The sequence below is a fragment of the Phoca vitulina genome, unplaced genomic scaffold (assembly GCF_004348235.1).
Source record: "Phoca vitulina isolate PV1807 unplaced genomic scaffold, GSC_HSeal_1.0 scaffold22, whole genome shotgun sequence".
NCBI lineage: Eukaryota > Metazoa > Chordata > Mammalia > Carnivora > Phocidae > Phoca > Phoca vitulina.
In genome coordinates, this window is record NW_022589725.1 from 45,488,698 (window position 1) to 45,507,398 (window position 18,701).

Genomic DNA, 18,701 nt, shown 5'->3' on the forward strand with positions numbered 1-18,701 from the left:
TTTTGACTGTTTAACCTTAACTGTCTCTAATGCATCTTACGTTGATCCTTTTCTCTTAAAGTTTATATCCAGTAACTCTCATTATCATCTTCTTCTGAGTATGCTTCCTAGCAAAATGTTTTTTTTAATTTTTATTTTTCCACCTTTATTGAGGTATAAATGGCATTAGCTCTATTTTCAACTTTTTGAGGAACTTCCATACTGTTTTCCACAGTGGCTGTACCAGTTTGCATTCCCACCAACAGTGCACGAGGGTTTCCTTTTCTCTCCACATCCTCACCAACACTTAACTCTTATCTTTTTGATAATAGCTGTTCCAGCAGGTATCAGGTGATATTTCCTTGTGGTTTTGATTTGCATTTCCCTAATGATTAGTGATGTTGAGCACTTTTTCATGAACTTATTGGCCATTTGTATATCTTTGGATAATCTGTTTGTGGCCTCTGCCCTTTTTTTAGTCAGGTGTGTGTGTTTTGGCTATTGAGTTGTATGAATTCCTCCTATATTTTGGATGTTAGCCCCTGTTAGATATGTGGTTTGGAAATATTTTCTTCCATTGTTAGGTTGCCTTTTCATTTTGTTGATTGTTTCTTATGCTGTGCAGAAGCTTTTTAATTTGATGTAATCCTGCTTACTGATTTTTGCTTTTGTCACTTGTGCTGTTGCTGTCTTATCCAAAAAATCACTATCAAGACTGATGTCAAGTTGCTTTTCTTCCAGGAGTTTTACAGTTTCAGGTCTTACATGTAAGTCCCTGATGCACTTCAAGTTAATTTTTGTGAGTGATGTAAGATAGGGGTCCAGTATTATTCTTTTGTACCAGCATAATATTTTATGTCTTCTGTTTTATTAAGTATTATTTAGAAGTGGTAAAATGTTTTTAATAATCGTTGTATATCAAGTGGTGGCTACTCAGGCTTTCACTGTGGGTTACATTCATGTGATATTGTACCTGAGAATTAACAGTGCCCCTTTTTAAACTTTCATTTTCTGAAAAGTGTGTGCATGTAATATCTTTAGGAACCACATGATGGCAGAAACAGTGCTTTGAAACTTGTGAACTTACAAACATGCTCTAAGAGAGTGTCTGCTCTATATCTTCATCCTTCTTTTTTTATTTAAAAAAATGACAAAAAGAAGAAGGTATAGAATTTAGTAGAAGAAGCCTTCAAATATCTATCATGTATCTTAAGAAAGAAAACATTACAAATGTAGTTGAAATCTCTTGGTACACTTTCCTGTTCCAGTTATCCCCCACCTCTACTTTTCCTCCGTTAGGAAACCATTTTCCTAAATTTGTATTACTTCTCTATATATCTTTATAGTTTTGTTACACATTTATGTATTCTTAACAGTGCATGAGATTGTTTCTTTTGCTTTAGATTTTATATAGTGTTACACTATTTGTGTTACTATGAAACTTTGGGTTTTCACTTAACATTATTTTTTAGATTTATTCATGTGGATTTATGTAGTTTTAGTGAATGACTTTTCTTCTGTAGCTATATAGTGTTCCATTGAAGAGATCACAACTTTTTACATCTTTTTTTCTTAAGGATAGACATTTAAAGAGACAGTATAGTAGAGTGATTATAGACTGGGGAGCTGGGGACCTGGTATACCCTTTCAGATCCCATTGCTGTCACTTACTAAGTACAGAGCTTGGTTTCTACTTCTGCAAAATAGGGGTAGTACTTGTTTTACAGGGTGTTGTGACCATTAAATGAAATAGTATATAGAGCATTAACACCATAAGTAGTAGTATCACCACTACAACAAGATAACAGTAACGTAGAACCAGCATTATTTTGTGCCATTTATTAAATTCTGTTGAAATTGGAAGTCATCTGAAAGAAGGTGGGAGCATAGTGAAAATGAGGACTTGTAGACAGTTGAGGTGGCTTCTTTCAGATGACTTCTGCTTTCTCTAAAGTAGGCGAGGTTATCCGCAAGAGTGATGGGAAAGGAGGGTGGGTGGATGATTTGAGAGTGCTGAGGGTTTGAAGTGGCCTTGTTTGGGCCATGATCTGGCTAGGTGCTTGCAAAAGAATTTCCTGTTTAGGTGTATATGCTTTTCTTGTTTGTTTTGTTTTTTCTCAGCAACTTTTCACCTGACAAATCATGAAGGCTCTACCACCACTCTGGAGTTTCTCTTTCCCTCCTCCCATGGCACATCTTGCCGCCTAGACTGTATTCCACAGCTGGATGTCTCCAGGCCTGTAACCCTCTCCACCCTGGATCCAAACTATTTATGGCCTTTTATCACGTGTCACATAAATTTCCTAGCCTGGCATTGACAGGTCTTCAAAATATGGCTCTAACTGCCTTGATGCCTTACCTCCCACATTCTTCTGCTCCCAGTGTGTTGCCACAGGATGAGGCTACCCACTCTTCTGAGCCAGCTCTCCACCTTTCCGTGCCTTTGTTCTATTTCTTTTTTCTCTACCTAGAATATTATCTCCTCCTCTCTGCCCGTGCCCTTCTTTTGAAATTTAACATATCCTTTACTGTATTTTGTGTGATGGAGTTACTTAAACATCTCTCAGATGTGACATCCTCAGATACCTCATTACAAAAAGCACCCAGTGACCCTGGGAATCCTGCCCCAGACTTTCTATTCTCCAGTCATGGCATTTGGGGCTGTTTTTATACTCCTGTCAGGGTATTATGTTCTGACTTCAAGGTAGTCATGCTTGCTTTCATTCCCATTGGTTGAATTTTGTTTTAAGTTAAAATAATTCTGTTATGAAAATTTTCTAATATAAAATTGGAAGAAATGAATCTCCATATACTTATTATCCTGACATACTTACTATATTATCATATTTGCTTCATATATCCTTGTTGTCTCTCTTTTTAATTGAGATATAATTGACATACATTAGTTTCAGGTGTACAGCATAATGATTTGATATTTATAGATTGTGAAATGATTATCACAATAAGTCTAAACATCCGTTATGATAGTTACAAAATATTTTTCTTGTAATGAGGACATTTAAGATCTACTCTTAGCAACTTTCAGATATACATTGCAGTATTATGAACCGTAGTCACCACATGGTATGTTACATCCCCATGACTTATTTATCTTATAACTGGAAGTTTACATTTTGACCACCTTCACCCATTTTGCCTACCCCTCCAACTCCTACCTCTGGCAACTCACAATCTGTTCTCTCTCTATGAGTCCTTTTTTTTTTTTTTAGACTCCATATATAAGTGAGATCACACAGTATTTGTCTTTGTCTGACTTACTTCACTTAGCATAATGCCCTCAAGGTCCCTCCATGTTGCTGCAAATGGCAAAATTTCATTCTTTTTTGTGGCTCCATTGTGTAACATTCCATTATGTGTGTGTGTGTGTATCACATTTTCTTTTTTTTTTTTAGATTTATTTATTTGTTTGTTAGAGAGCAGAGGGAGGTGCGGGGGAGAGGGAGAGGTAGACTCCCTGCTGAGCAGGGAGTCCGATGCGGGGCTTGATCCCAGGACCCCGGAATCATGACCCAAGCTGAAGGCAGACACTTAACTGACTGAGCCACCTAGGCGCCCCCGTATGTCACATTTTCTTTATCCATTCTTCCATCAGTGAACACTTAGGTTGGTTCCATGTCTTGACTATTGTAAATAATGATGCAATGGTGGACATGGGGGTGCAATATCTTCTCAAGTTAGTGTTTGTGTTTCTTTCAGATAAGTACCCGGAAGTGGAAATGCTAGATCATATGGTAGTTTTGTTTTTAATTTTTTGAGGAATCTCCATATTTTTTCCACAGTGGCTGCACCAATTTACATTCCCACCAGCATTGTACAAGGGTTCCCTTTTCTCCACATCCTCACCAGCACTTGTTACTTCTTGTCTTTTTGTTAATAACCACTCTAAGTGGTGTGATGTAGTATTTCACTATGGTTTTGATTTGCATTTCCCTGATGATGAGTGATATTGAGCACTGTTGGACCATCTGTTTGTCTTCTTTGGAAAAATGTCTAGATCCTCCGCCTGTTTTTTAATCAGTTTGTTTTTTTTTTGCTATAGAGTTGTATGAGTTCTTTGTATATTTTGGATATTAATTTCATCATATATATGGTTTCCAAATATTTTCTCCCATTTGGTAGGTTGCCCTTTCATTTTGTTGATGGTTTTCTTTGCTGTGCAGAAGCTTTTAAGTTTGATGTAGTCCCACGTGTTTATTTTTTGCTTCCCATGCCTTTGCCTTTGGTTTCAAATAAAAAAAACTCATTGTGAAGATGATGTGAGGGAGCTTACTGTCTATGTTTACTTCTAGGAGTTTTATGGTTTCAGGTCTTATGTTTAAGTCTTTAGTCCCTTCTGAGTTAGTATTTGTGTGTGGTTTAAGAGAGTGGTCCAGTGCCATTCTTTGCATGTTACTGTTCGGTTTTCCCAGCACCATTTACTAAGGAGACTGTCCTTTCCCCATTGTATGTTCTTGACTCCTTTGTTATAAATTAACTGACCATAAATTCACGGGTTTATTTCCGGGCTCTCTGTTCTGTTCCATTGAACTATGTGTGTGTTTTATGCCAATACCATACTGTTTTGATTACTGTAGCTTTGTAATATAGTTTGAAATCAGTCTTATTCTTCTTTCTCAAGATTGCCTTGGTTATTGGGGCCTTTTTTTTCCTCTCTTAAGTATTTAAAAGCAAATCCCAGACATTAGGTCATTTCATCCCAATATACTTCAGCATTAGTCTCTGATAATATGGACATTTTCTTATATAAACACGTGCTTGTATCACATCTGACCGAATGAGTGATAATTCTTTGGCATCATCTAATACCCAGTCCCTGATCAAATTTTTCACCTATCCTACGAATATTCCTTTACAGTTGGCTTGTTTGAACCAGGATCTAAACAAAGGCCATACTTCAATCATATATTTGATTGTTACGTCTCTTAAATCCCTTTTAATTTGGAGGAAAACTCCTTCCCCATTTTTCTCTCCTGTAACTACTTTTTGGGGATATCAGCGCTCTTGTCATGTTGAATTATAGTTTTGAATCTTTAAAATTTATATTTTGGAATAATGTTAGATTTATGGGAAAGTTGCAAAGATAGAAAGTTCAGAGAATCCTTCTATACCCCTCACCCAGTTTCCCCTTTTGTTAACATCTTACCTTACCTTCATAGCATCCAGTCCAGGATACTACATTGCATTTAGCCTTGGTTGAATTTTAAAATATTTCTGATCATAAGCTCTCTTCTACTGTTGAGAAAAATAGCCCTTTTCTGGCTAGGAGGCAGTACACTGTAATGGTTAAAAGCATGATTAAAACCAAGCATAAGGTTTCAAATTCTTAATCACATAAAAACTGTGTGATCTTAGATTACTTATACTGCTACCTCAGTTTCATCATCTTTAAAATGGAAATAATAATACTTATTCAATCATTGCAAAAAATAAATTTGATAAATGCATGCAGAGTGCACAGAAGAGTTCCTGGGACATGGTAAGCACTCAGTAGTGTTTCCTAAATCATAGTGAATGTCAGAGAAGAAGCTGGTTCCCATGGCAGGGGTTGGGGGGACCATTTGCTTAGAAAATGAGTTCCTTTGCTTTGGTTCTGTGACAGGGATCTCATTCAGTTTTAAGTATTTCACCTCTATCTTAAGAATTTTTATTCAATAGAACATATTTCTCTAGTATGTGTAGATCAATCAAATATGAGCTTCAGGAGTTACCTTTTTTCCCTTGACAGGGATTTCTTAAGATCATGATCAGGAAATGAAACTGCATACTTTTTTTTTTTTTTCTTGATCAGTCTCACATAGTGATTGGTTTGTTTTAGAATCACCTCCTTTATAAGGTGGCTGTTTGTATGGCTTAAACGCTAACATTTGTTTGTGGTGTAAAGTGCTCTCAGAGGAATTGAAATGGGTTTGGTCACATTCTCAATGCCTCTTCCTGCGCCCATACCCTCCTAACATCTCTGTGTTGTCTCGGTTGCTTCCAGAACCTCCCTTGTTGCTGTGTAACAGTGCACATGGTTTCAGCAGAGTTGCTCTGATACAGGAAACCTGTTTTCATTAGAATCTTTGCCCTTTTTTCCAGAACTCTTGGAAACATTGAGTCATCACATGTACTCTGCAAGGGAATAAGGCAGCATTGGTAATTTTGACCTGCAGAGCTCTAAGGAATCCCGGAATTCAGTTAAATTGGAGATTAATAATTTGACTCCTTTCTTTCATTGGCCTTTGCTTCCAGACTGGTAGGAGAAAATTAGCCAAGGAGGAAGATGTGTATTAGTGGGGATTGTACAGGGGTACACCACAGGTCTCCTTCCAAACCCTCAGACTGCCCATTCACGATACTCATCTAGAGCATAACTAGACTACTTTTCATTTTCAGGGACGGAAAGTGTGGGCTGGCTGTGGTGAGCTTGGCGGTCTCTCATCTGTGTTTACAGTCTGGGACTTGTCCTCAGGGCTCCTATGCCTGTCAAGTTCCAGAAGCTTCCTGGGTTAGGTTTGTCAGTGTTGAGAGGCAGTTCTAGTTCAGAGTGGACCTTTTGATGATCTGTGGAGGGAGTGTTTGGGGGCCCAGAGACAGTGCAGTCAATGGCTAAAACAGGAACATTTGAATCAGGTAGACCTGACTTGGCATCCACACTATCTCCCTTATTGGTTATGTTGTTTGGTCAAGACGTTTAACTGTTTTAGCACTTAATTACTTCACCTGCAAAATGGGAAAAGTAATGATACGTACCTCATAGGACCGAGATGAAAACTAAATTAGATGGCATGCATAGCATGCTTGGTAGGCACTCAAAACCCTGCTGTTGTTAGTAATGACCAGCCATATCCTGACTCTCTAGCTTTTTCTTTTGTAAACACTCTTTAGAAACTATTTTATTAGATTCAAAGTAGGTTTAAAATGCCTGCCCGTGGACAAGATTAAAGAAACATGAAGTACAGCTCATGTTGTATTATTTCACCAGGTCAGTGTTGTTGCTACATCACTAACAGAATGTGGGGAAATGTTAACAGCGTCAGGGCTTACTGCTTCTCCTGCCCCTGTGTCTAGGCTATGGCCCCTGCTTCTCTGTTACCTCCAGAATTCCTCTCATACCACTGTAGCTCAGGCTGGAATCTGTTTCCTGGACTGCCTCCATGCTCATCCCCACTTGCCCCTTAAAATGCACCCTCCCCAGATGCCACCGTGAGAGGAATCTTTGTGGAACAAATTTGGTCGTGTCAGTCCCTTGGTTAACAGTACAGTGGTTTCCCGTTGTTCTTAGGGTAAAAAATGCAAGGCCCTTTGAAACGCGCCACTGCCTGTCTCTCATCTCACCTGCCAGTGCTTCCCCTTAGCCACACAGGCGGATTTCCTTTCCTCCTTCCCCTGCGTCTTTGTACCAACTGGTCCTGCTTCCACAAGTGCTCCCCTCACCCTTTAACCTTTAGTGACTCCGCATCTTTTGGGTTTTGGGGGTATCAGATCCAATGTTTCTGTTTCAGGAAACATTTCCCTGCCATCCCTCCCCTGCTCCTTGTAAGCATTCTCATGGCAGCCTATTCTATCATTTGACATGTTTTTAAATATATTTGTGTGATTATATGGTTAGTACTAGTACCACCAGTAGACTGCAAGCTCCACAAGGACACTGGGTCCCTAGTGCTTAGAGCAGAACTTGCCACATGTTAGGTGCTCACTAAACATGTATGAGTGTATTGATTGGCATGAGCAGGTCACAGCACACTGTTCTATACACTTTTACTGAGCCCTGTCTATCAGGCCTGTTGTAATGTTGTCTGTCCCCCTTCCCTTTCTCATGAGAGCCTCACCTGGACCCTCATCTTATACTTGGGCAATGAGGCCCTCTGCACATGACTTTCCATTTTTTTCATACCATCTTGAAAGCTGTGGTCCTGCCTTAGAAGGTCCGCTGTTCTGCCAATCTCATTGTCCCTTTGACATATCTCTGCCAGTCACATGGGAGGATGTTTCTGTTTCCTCCACCTGGAGTGCCCTCCACTTCCCTCTCCCCAAATCCTTTCCTGTACTGCAGCTCCCACTCAAAGCCAACCCGATTTAGGGGATGCATCAGTATTTGATTATATATACTGAGGTTTATGAGGTGTCCTTTCTTCCTGATTTGATTACAAATCCCTTGGAAGATGGAATAGTATATCGTCATTTAATTTTTTGTTTTCTTCATTATTTTAAGCATTTTAAATTTTGGTTCCTTATTAGAGAACTATATTTGTCCATTTTAGAAAACTTAGAAAATATGGATAATCCGTTAAGAAAAAATAATTTCGAATCTTCTCAGATCCTACCAACCAGAGATGTTTTGGTGTATACTCTTCCAGACTCTGTGGTGTGTGTGGATGTGTAGATGTGCACACATACATGGTGTATACATATGTGGTCTTTTCATGCAAAGAGCCAAGAGTATGCAGTGTCCTGTAACCTCTGTTTCACACAGCACTATATCGTGAATACCTTTTTGTGCCAAATAATTGCCACCGATCACTGTAGAACATAAAACTCTACAGGAAATATTTTCCTTATTGAAATAATGTTGTCTTTAGAGCTTTCTTTAAAATCCTGTTTTTATCATGGAATTGAACTTTTATCTGAGTTAGCGAGAAAAAAATAACAGTAAGTGAAGAGATGATGCTAACATTAGAAATGAGTCAACACATGGTCAACTAATCTTCAACAAAGCAGGAAAGAATGTCCAGTGGAAAAAAGACAGTCTCTTCAACAAATGGTGTTGGTAAAATTGGACAGCCACATGCAGAAGAATGAAACTGGACCATTTCCTTACACCACACACAAAAATAAACTCCAAACGGATGAAAGACCTAAATGTGAGACAGGAGTCCATCATAATCCTAGAGGAGAACACAAGCAGCAACCTCTTTGACCTCAGCCGCAGCAACTTCTCCCTGGAAACATCGCCAAAGACAAGGGAAGCAAGGGCAAAAATGAACTATTGGGACCTCATCAAGATTAAAAGCTTTTGCACAGCAAAGGAAACAGTCAACAAAACCAAAAGACAACAGACAGAATAGGAGAAGATATTTGCAAATGGCATATCAGATAAAGGGCTAGTATCCAAAATCTATAAAGAACTTCTCAAACTCAACACCCAAAGAACAAATGATCCAATCAAGAAATGGGCTGAAGACATGAACAGACATTTTTCCAAAGAAGACATCCAAATGACCAACAGACACATGAAAAAGTGCTCAACATCGCTCAGCATCAGGGAAATCCAAATCAAAACCTCAATGAGATACCACCTCACACCAGTCAGAATGGCTAAAATTAACAAGTCAGGAAACGACAGATGTTGGCGAGGATGCAGAGAAAGGGGAACCCTCCTACACTGTTGGTGGGAATGCAAGCTGGTGCAGCCACTCTGGAAAACAGTATAGAGGTTCCTCAAAAAGTTGAAAATAGAGCTACCCTGTGACTCAGCAATTGCACTACTGGGTATTTACCCCAAAGATACAAATGTAGTGATCCGAAGGGGTACGTGCACCCCAATGTTTATAGCAGCAATGTCCACATTAGCCAAACTATGGAAAGAGCCAAGATGTCCATCAACAGATGAATGGATAAAGAAGATGTGGTGTGTGTGTATATATATGTATACACACACACACACACACACACACACACACACACACAATGGAATATTATGCAGCCATCAAAAAAAAACAACAACGAAATCTTGCCATTTGCAACAACGTGGATGGAACTAGAGGGTATTATGCTAAGTGAAATAAGGCAATCTTATTTGGTAAATATCTGGTAAAGAAAGACATGTATCATATGATCTCACTGATGAGGAATTCTTAACCTCAAGAAACAAACTGAGGGTTGCTGGAGTGGTGGGGGTTGGGAGGGATGGGGTGGCTGGGTGATAGACATTGGGGAGGGTATATGCTATGGTGAGCGCTGTTAATTGTGTAAGACTGATGAATCACAGACCTGTACCTCTGAAACAAATAATATATGTTAAAAAAAAAAAAAAAGATAGTAGGAAGGGAAAAATGAAGGGGGGGCAGTCAGAGGGGGAGACGAACCATGAGAGACCATGGACTCTGAGAAACAAACTGAGGGTTCTAGAGGGGAGGGAGTGGGGTTGGGGTGTTGGGTTAGCCTGGTGGTGGGTATTAAAGAGGGCATGTATTGAATGGAGCACTGGGTGTTATACGCAAACAATGAACCATGGAACACTACATCAAAAACTAATGATGTATGGTGATTAACGTAACATAATAAAATTAAATTAAAAAAAAAAGAGGCAACACAATTTTTTTTAATGTTGTTGCCTTTAAGGTGAGACCTCATACAGAACCTGGAAATATTTTGAGAACTTGGTGAAAATAGTTTTGCTGCGAAGTTGATGTGTTGACAGTGCTACCTGTAGTAATGAGTCCTGTACTGGGGTAGGGCAGGTATTGCCATTTAGTTTTTAAGACATACCTCTGAAATTCCAGGGCAGGGAGCAGAACCGTGTTTGTTCTTCCAGGTCTTCAGAAGACCACAGTTGCTGGCTTGTGACTTTGCCTGCCTTGGAATGTGGAAATAACTGTTTCTTTCGTCCTCTCACACACAATTACTTCACCTATTGTGTTTTTCCAAATGAGAGTTTAGTTTAGAAATATGCTCAGCAGATATCAATGCCCTATAAGGTGGACAGGTAGAAAGAGTAGAATCAATATAGCAATATTATAAAAAATTGTATCAAAATATTATATAAGTTGAATTATGTGAAAATCTGGATAATCAGGAAAGCTCTCTTTTCTTGAAATATTACTGGTAGAATTTCTTTTTAGAACAAGTTTCCTTAGAGAATTAAAAATTATTCTGTTTACAAAAGTTTAATCTTATATTCAGTTTTCCAGAAACATGTTTAGTACATCAAATGAGGTACATTACAATTTCCTCCTTTCTGGAGGAAAAGTCCAATCTTCCTGCAAACATCTACTTCCTTGTCCCTTCCCTATGATTTCAGGGCTCTGTTGAGGAAGAGTCTCTGTTTTTGCAGCAGGTGTGTGTTGGAGCTGGGATGATCAGTATGCCTTTTCGTGGTATTTTATATCCTTGTTAGATCTTATCTTTGGAACAGCTCTTTTGACCCTAAGAGTAAGTGAACGGGAGAGCAACAATCAAGAAAAGTTCAGAGATGCTTAGTATCTTTCTCCTCTGCTCCTGCCTCTACACTCTGAGGACCTGGCATATGTTAGGCTCTGGGCAATGTTTGTTGAAGAGCTGATGTATAAATCCTGATCTTGTGTTTCTGATTTACTCAGGAATGGGATTTCTCACTAACACAGTGATTAGGGGTAAAGTGTGCTGTCAGAGTTTCATCAGCATTGGCACATCATGTTACTCGGGTCCTTTCTTAAAATTAAGTCATTTTAATCTAGGGAAAAGACCATTGATATCATCTGATTCGGTTGATTCTGTCTCTAAATGGAAAAATTGAGGACTTGATAGTAAAATGACTTCCTGTACTTATATGCCAGCCACAGCAAGTAAACTGCCAAACGTGGAATGTCTTCTGGTTTCCTTCTTGTGTGCTTACACCAGCTTCCCTTGTACTTAGCCCTTTAAAAATGTGGATGGGATAGGTTACTTAAAATTTTATTCCAAATTCCTTTGAAATATGCTAGGAAAACTTGCCATATTTTGACAGCAGCATCTGAGAACATTCTTTAATTGTCTAACAAAGTACTGCAGATGACCTCAGGCTGCTGGTTGTGAGAGAAACTTCAGTCTGTCTCTGGCTCAGAATGATTCAGCGAGCTTCTCACAAGCTTCTGATGATAGGTCAGCCTGTCCACTTGGGTGTGTCCATCTTGAGTGAGTTACAGAAAAGCTGATTAAAGAAAAAATTCAGAGGGACTTGTAGACAGTTGCAGTGTCATCTCCTTATGAATGGGACCATGTTTTTGGGTGATTTTTTTTTTTCTGACTCTGGGGTGGGTTTTTTGCAGAGTTTATTCTGCCTTCTCATATTCTTTGCTCTGGTTAATCTGAACTTGGCATGTCAGAGTTTGAACTCTTCTGCCTCAGATTTGTTTTCAACACTGGGTCCTTCCTTCATATTGATAGCCCAGAACACTCTTGAGAAGTCTCATTTAGGGAGATAGCATGGCTGATAAACAAATGTTTAGGAGATGAATGTGTTAGACATAGTGAAAAAGGATGATATTCTTGCTTGACTAGAGAAGGTTTGCTTTCCCCTGTAAATGATTATTCAGAAGATAAAATTTAAACAAAGATTCATTTCCATTAAGTTCAGAGTTAGTTGCAAAACATAAAATTCTTCTCTTACTATATGTCATACAAGGAAATGAATAGCCCGAAATGTACAGCTGTTCGACCAGTTTACAGGCTCTCTTAGTAGCTAGTACAAAAGGTACTGCTAATGAGGCCCAGTTAACTCTAACTCTGCCATGGAAGCCAGTTTGCCGCTCTCTAATAGGAAGAAGATTGACAATGTTCAGTAACACTAATGATCAGTTTTAGAGGTTTGATGTTTAACTAGATTTCTTTACCCTGTCATGCCTGAAGGAGTACTTGGACCAAGTACACTAAAAACTGGACTATGTCATAAGAGTACACTTATTGTGATGAACACTGAGTCATGTATAGAATTGTTGAGTCATTATATTGTACACTCGAAACTAGTATTAGTTAATATGTTAATTATACTTCAACTTTAAAAAACTGGACCATGTCAGGTATATGCAAAAATCTAGGCTAAATTTTTTATTTTTATCCCAAATAGAAAGTGTTTATACTGTGGGGAGGTACTGTTCAACTCTACAAATATGAAAAGCTTCTGAGTTTTTACAGTCTCACCAAGAAAGTAAATTTTTGCTAAACTATGGAATAGAAGTGCCTTTTAAAATCTCATTTAGGGGGTGACTGGCTGGTTCAGTTTTCTGAGCTTCTGCCTTCGGCTCAGGTCATGATCCTAGGGTCCTGGTGTCGGGCCTGGCTGGGAGCCTACTTCTCCATCTCCCTCTGCCCCTCCCCCACTGCTCCTGCTCTCTCTCGCTCTCTCAAATGAATAAATAAAATCTTTTTTAAAAATCCCATTTAGGTAATGTTGAGTGTTAAATGCAAAAAAAAAAGTTTCAAAAATCTGGAGCTTGAATCTCACAAGTAGTGTTGTAAAGTTATTAGGCTCTCGAAATCAATTGGTTGAACCACTAAATCAAAGAACTTATTTAACTAATGTTTACCATGTATCTGGCCTTATGGACATGGTTGTAAATTAGATATATTGCTACCCTCGCAGACCTGTTATCCTAAGGGGAGAGGTGGGTAGAGAAACAACCTATCATGAGGCTGTGTGATTATGATGACAGAAGGAAGCAAGCACAGTTGTGAGGGCAGGGGTGGGGGTGGAGACACTCTGGGAGCAACAGAAAGGGAACTGTGGGTACCTAGGGTCTAGAAATGCTTCTTGTAAGAGATGAGTCCCAGTGGGATGATTAGGAGCTGCTCCATCTTTTAGTCTTATGAAGCTGCATGTGGAAAGGCCAGGAGGTAAGAGGAAGTGAAGTCTGTCCTGGGAACCACCTGGAGTTCAGTGCAGGTGTGAGGAGGGTGCAGGCTCAGCAGGGTTTGGAATGGCAGTGAGCCATTCAAGAGTTTTTCAGCAGGATCAATACATGATCAGTTTATTTTGAAAGACCACTTTGAAATTTGGAGGATAGATTGAAAGAGGGTAAGCTCAGTGGCAGAAAGATTGGTTAGGAGAAATGAAGGGGAGACAAAGGAACTCTTCTGAAATTGTCTGGCCCAGTCCAGAGCACTGAGTAAATACATACTAAATGAACAAATGAGATCCAAAGTCCTGCTCTGAAGTGCTGCAGGTTTTCAGAGAAGGGGGAGAGCAGTGCAAATCAGAAGATCCAAGGTAAAGTCCATCTCTTGGCTTCTGAAGAAACAATCAATTCCCTGAAACGATTATAAAACTTTGTGCTCACATGCATTTTCTGAGAGTCATTTACTTTCATCAGATTCGTAAAAGGTCCCCGACCCTCTGAAAGGTGAAAAACCACTGGGTTAGATATTAGCCTGGGAGAACAAGACCTGTGTGATGGATGCTCCAAAGAACTTTGTATTTAGTCATATCAATAAGGGCTTAAACTCATAAAAGAAATTATCAGCTATTCTGATGAGGTTAAGCTGGAACAGATATCTAATTATGCCAGGTATCTAATTAATGTCAAAGTACAGATTCAAAGAGAACCCAACAGTTTGGATAGACATGAACAAAAAGTTGTAATTAGGTTCACAGACCAGCTGCACTATAGTGGAAGTGGGATAAAAGATGCTCACCTTAATAACTTTGGTGAGCTATTGTTCCTTAACAAGCATTGGGCATGGGAGCTAGGGAAAGCCCCAGGAGTTCTATGTAGTAGTGAGCACTTCATCCCTGGAAGCCTCTAAAAGGCAGAATCCCAGGCAAATGATAACTGTATGGGAGGGAGGCCATGTGGAGAATGAGAGTAGGGAATTCTGCATTGAATGGGAGGCAAAACTGGCTTTCAGGGATGTTTGGAGTGCTAAAATGAAATGTTTCCCTGTGTAGAGACCAGAGAAAATGCTTGCATAGGCCTCCCTCTGTACTGTTAACAGAAGGCACCATTCATAGCTCTGTTTCTAAGGAAAAGTATGAATGTTTAAAAAAAAAAAAAAAAGATATGAGACCACCTTTGCCAGTTCCTGCCCTGTTGTGTGTTCCAGAGGTGTTCTCTCCCTCCCTTGGTGCTGAAGTTCAGGAACACTGTTGTGAGGAGAGGACGTGATGATCTGGCTGCTTCGTGAACTGGTCGTTCAGTGGTGTTTTGTGGCATTTATGAATTTCCCTTTCAGAAATTGTGCAGGTGCGTAGCTGTGCCCGTGTATCCTTCCCTTGGTTCTACTTACTGCTCAGTAAAATCTCAGAGCACATCTGAAAGAGTGCTAAGGACAAAGAGGAAGCCTCTCCTCAGTGAAAAGACATTGTGAGAAGAGCTTTGCCCTAAGCCTCAGAATTTAGTTTTACTCAGTTGTGACAATTTCGTTAGACTGTAAGCATTGATTTACTGAAATTCCCTTTTGTCATTACAGCCATTTTAAAAGTCAGGGCAAGAATTGTTTCAGTTTGTTTGTTATATAGCTTGGAACTTTTTTTTTTCTGGTCACATCCTTTTAACCTTAGACTCATCAAATACAGGATTCGTCCTACACAGAGAGGTGTTTCCTGTCTTGTTAACCTTTAGTAGTTGCCAAGCACTTTTTCCTTGTCAGCATGCTGCATTACTTCTTTTAAAGCTCTTTTAAAAATCAAGCTCTCTTATTTATATCTTTTGTAGAAACAAGTACTATTTAATGTTGAGGTTTCTTGAAACTAATATTACACTGTATGTTAACTAACTGGGATTTAAATAAATACTTGAAACAGGAAAAAAAATAATGTTGAGGTCTCTGTGTTTGTAGTAAATACAAATTAATTTGTGTTTTATTCATCAGGCATCTATTCTGTCCTGATGCCTTGAATAAAAAGAAACTGAAGATTGGTGGTTATTTCTCTTCATTTGTTTTTCACACCTATCTTGACAAAAATGTGAGAATTAGACACTTTAGGAATCTTAATTTTGTATGTTTCTGTTACTGTGAACTTTAAATTTTTCTGTATTTTAGGTCTCAGTAGGATCCTAGGGTTTGTACAAAAGACATATGTAAATCTTCTAAATTTTTTAATTTATTTTTGAATAGGCAGAATATTCAAAGTTCAGAGCAGAACTTTGTAACAGCAAGTTTTCTTCTGCTCCTGTCCCCAAGTTCCCCAGAGGCCCCCAGTATTACCCTTTTATATGTGTGTTTCCTTCCAGAAAGAGAAACAGATACATTTGTCACTTGATTTTTTTATGTGTTTTGTGACTATTTAAGTCTAGTGTTATAACAAAATTAGTAACTTCTTGCATCTTTGAAAAATGCACGTTACATCTTGATGGCAGCTTTAAGAAGCTGTTTTTCACTGGGGTGATGGAAGCAGGGTGACAAATTGTAGCCCTGAGGGGAGCTAGCATCTGCATGTCCTGAGTGAAGGAGTAAGATATAGACTCCCCTTTCCTTGTGGGTGCCTTAACCTTTATATTTATAATATAGATACTCTCAGGGAATATGTTAACTCTTTAACCCTTCATGCAAAAAGAAGTTTCAGAGACACCTCTCTCTGTTCTTATTGAATGGATTCTAGAAGGGAAAGAAGCTAATACAGATTACTCAAAGAGAAATTATTAGAACCATGAAGTCAAATTATTAGCTAAGAACTTTCCAAGGATCTAACCTGTATCTGTGAGATGGTGATGTGTATTGAGTGGGATTGAATCAGAACTGGAGGCTAGAACCTTGCATGCTGTTGCACCAACATCATTTGGAGCCATAACGATAAAGGATTTGCTCCACAGTTATCTGTCCTCCATTATCTGCAAACCCCTCTTGCAGAAACTCAACCTACACCCCACACACACCAAAACAAAATGCCATTCTAACTTTACCGTCTAGGATCCAGTATGCAACTAACTACGAGGGTAGCATAGGCACCCAAAACACCTTTAGGCAGACAAGTTGATTATACTGAGGTGCACATTTGATAAGAAGGAATTTTTAGAATAGGTAGTTACATTTAGAAAATCATTGAGTGGAGGTTGATAGAAGAAACCACTTGCAGTTCCTTTCAGTTAGGAATTTTTGAATAATATTTAGGGGAAAAGAAAAGACATTTCCTTCCTTTCTAAAGAGGAGTGGGGAGAGAGGAATTGTACTGCTTCCCTCACAATTCTGCCCTTTTTTTTTTTTCTTTTTAAGGAAAATATCCCAAAGAGCTCATGATGACCAGGCACTTCTTTAAACTGACAGCTGCTTGTGCAGTGTTAGTGGATTTCCTGGCAAATAAAATAGGGCAGGACCCTTCTTTAGTCATTACCTTACCGGAGCTTTTTAGCCCAATTTTAATTCAAAATAATGCTGGGAAGATTTATAAAGGAATTGGTGTGATTATTCATAACAATTAAACTTCGTGTATTAGTAAACATGTGAGCAACCTGGTCACGGACTTTCCCCCTCCCCCCCCTCAAGGTGCAAGGCCCAGAGATAAGGCGGGCCAGGCCTTGCTGAGGAGGGTGTGTACCAACAGAGAAACAGGAAGCTGTGCTTAGCCGGGCTTGCCTGGAGGTTTCCAACTCTGGTCAGGTGTGCTGAGGTCCCGGCAAGAGATACGCTCTTTCTGAACCCTGGCAGCCACGTTGCTCAGCATAAATGCTTCAGACTGTCAGTTAACTAATGTGTAGAGAGAAGTATGACTGCATTACAGCTTAAAGAGCTGTCACACTCAGGTCTCTACCGGAGAAGACGAGATCGCCCTGATAGTGTGAGACTAAATGGGTTACCGGAGGAAGAGCTAAGGTGAGTGCAAAGTCATGGTTGGCTGGAGGTCAAGGCACCTAGTGATTGCGGCGAGATTCATGCCTAAGTGGATGCAGTAGTGGGGAATACACGTTGAAGAGGTTCCACTGGAACCTCTCAGTCTATAATTAAAGATTGAACACAATCCCAAGATTGTGCTGGATTGGAACTGTGCAAAACTAGAACTCATTTTTCCATTTCTTCACAAATCCTGTAAGGTGTTTTAGCTTTTCCCCCAACCTGCTGTGCTATGTCTTTAAAAAATTATATAATCATCAAAGTAATATTTAAAATTGGAAACAATTGATTTTTTTCCCCCTTAGTTTAAAGATAGATTGCTTTGGCCTATTAGAACATAGTTTCTGTGTGGAATTTTTCTTTGAATTTTGGTGGTGAGATTTGTTTGTGGTGTTTTGGGTGGGGGTTGGGGGGTGTTCATAGAGGATTCTTTGTTATTGAAATGAATTCAGCAAAGGAATGCAGAAACTACTGAATGTAACCTAGGAAGGAAAGACATCAAAAATCTGGACACCATCTTAACTAAAAGGTTGGGGGGGTGTTTGTTTTCAAAGTTAATTTGCCTCTAACAATACAATTTTAGTTTTTGTTACAGTTATTGAGAATTGTTTTTGGATTTTAGGTTCTAAAAAGTCCCTGCAACATTCAACCATATTTAAAATACTATGTTTAGATTTTCTGTTTCTGAGATGAAGTGTTCCTGTTTTACTGCTGACAGGAGGCTGCAGTAAAGAGAGACTTCCTTTTCTTTTTATTACATTTACTGTATAGTACTTAAATTTGTTTATGGACTCTTGATTTAAGTATTTGAATATTTCAACTAGATGGTCGGAGGGATATTTGTATGCTGTGTACTATTTTCTTTCCATAAATAGCTTCATTTTTAGAGTTTCTTTTAAATTCTATATTTTAAATTTGACAGGGAAGAAATTGTCAAGGAAACTTTTTTAAACTTATATCCACTATATATACTATGAGAGCTGTAGTTTGGGAGGGAAACATTTACTTGAAAATTATAAACTCTTTCATTACCTTTTGAAGAGAATAGTAGCAATAAAGGACTGTGATTGATACTAACATTATTAGAATTTATTTCATACTATATCAGGTGTCTCTTAGGTACATTTGATGTATTAACTTTGAATTGATTGTATTAGACAGAATTTAAAACCTTCAGAGTTTGACTTGTTACAAATTTTATAAGGTTTAGTGAAAATACT

General features: G+C 38.8%; 1 protein-coding gene across 5 annotated transcripts in view; it reads left to right on the forward strand.

The window, feature by feature from the left end:
- Positions 1–18,701, forward strand: part of LIMS1 (LIM zinc finger domain containing 1) — a 156,836-nt gene that overhangs the window by 77,694 nt on the left and 60,441 nt on the right. Inside the window, exon 1 of one of the 5 annotated variants that reach the window (XM_032419464.1) lies at positions 13,177–17,463. The exons of the other annotated variants lie outside the window; for them this stretch is intronic. Within the exon in view, the coding sequence (XP_032275355.1) occupies positions 17,357–17,463 (107 nt within the window). The 5' untranslated portion in view covers positions 13,177–17,356. Of the gene's footprint in view, positions 1–13,176; positions 17,464–18,701 lie in introns of those variants that run through there. 5 annotated transcript variants of the gene reach the window in all.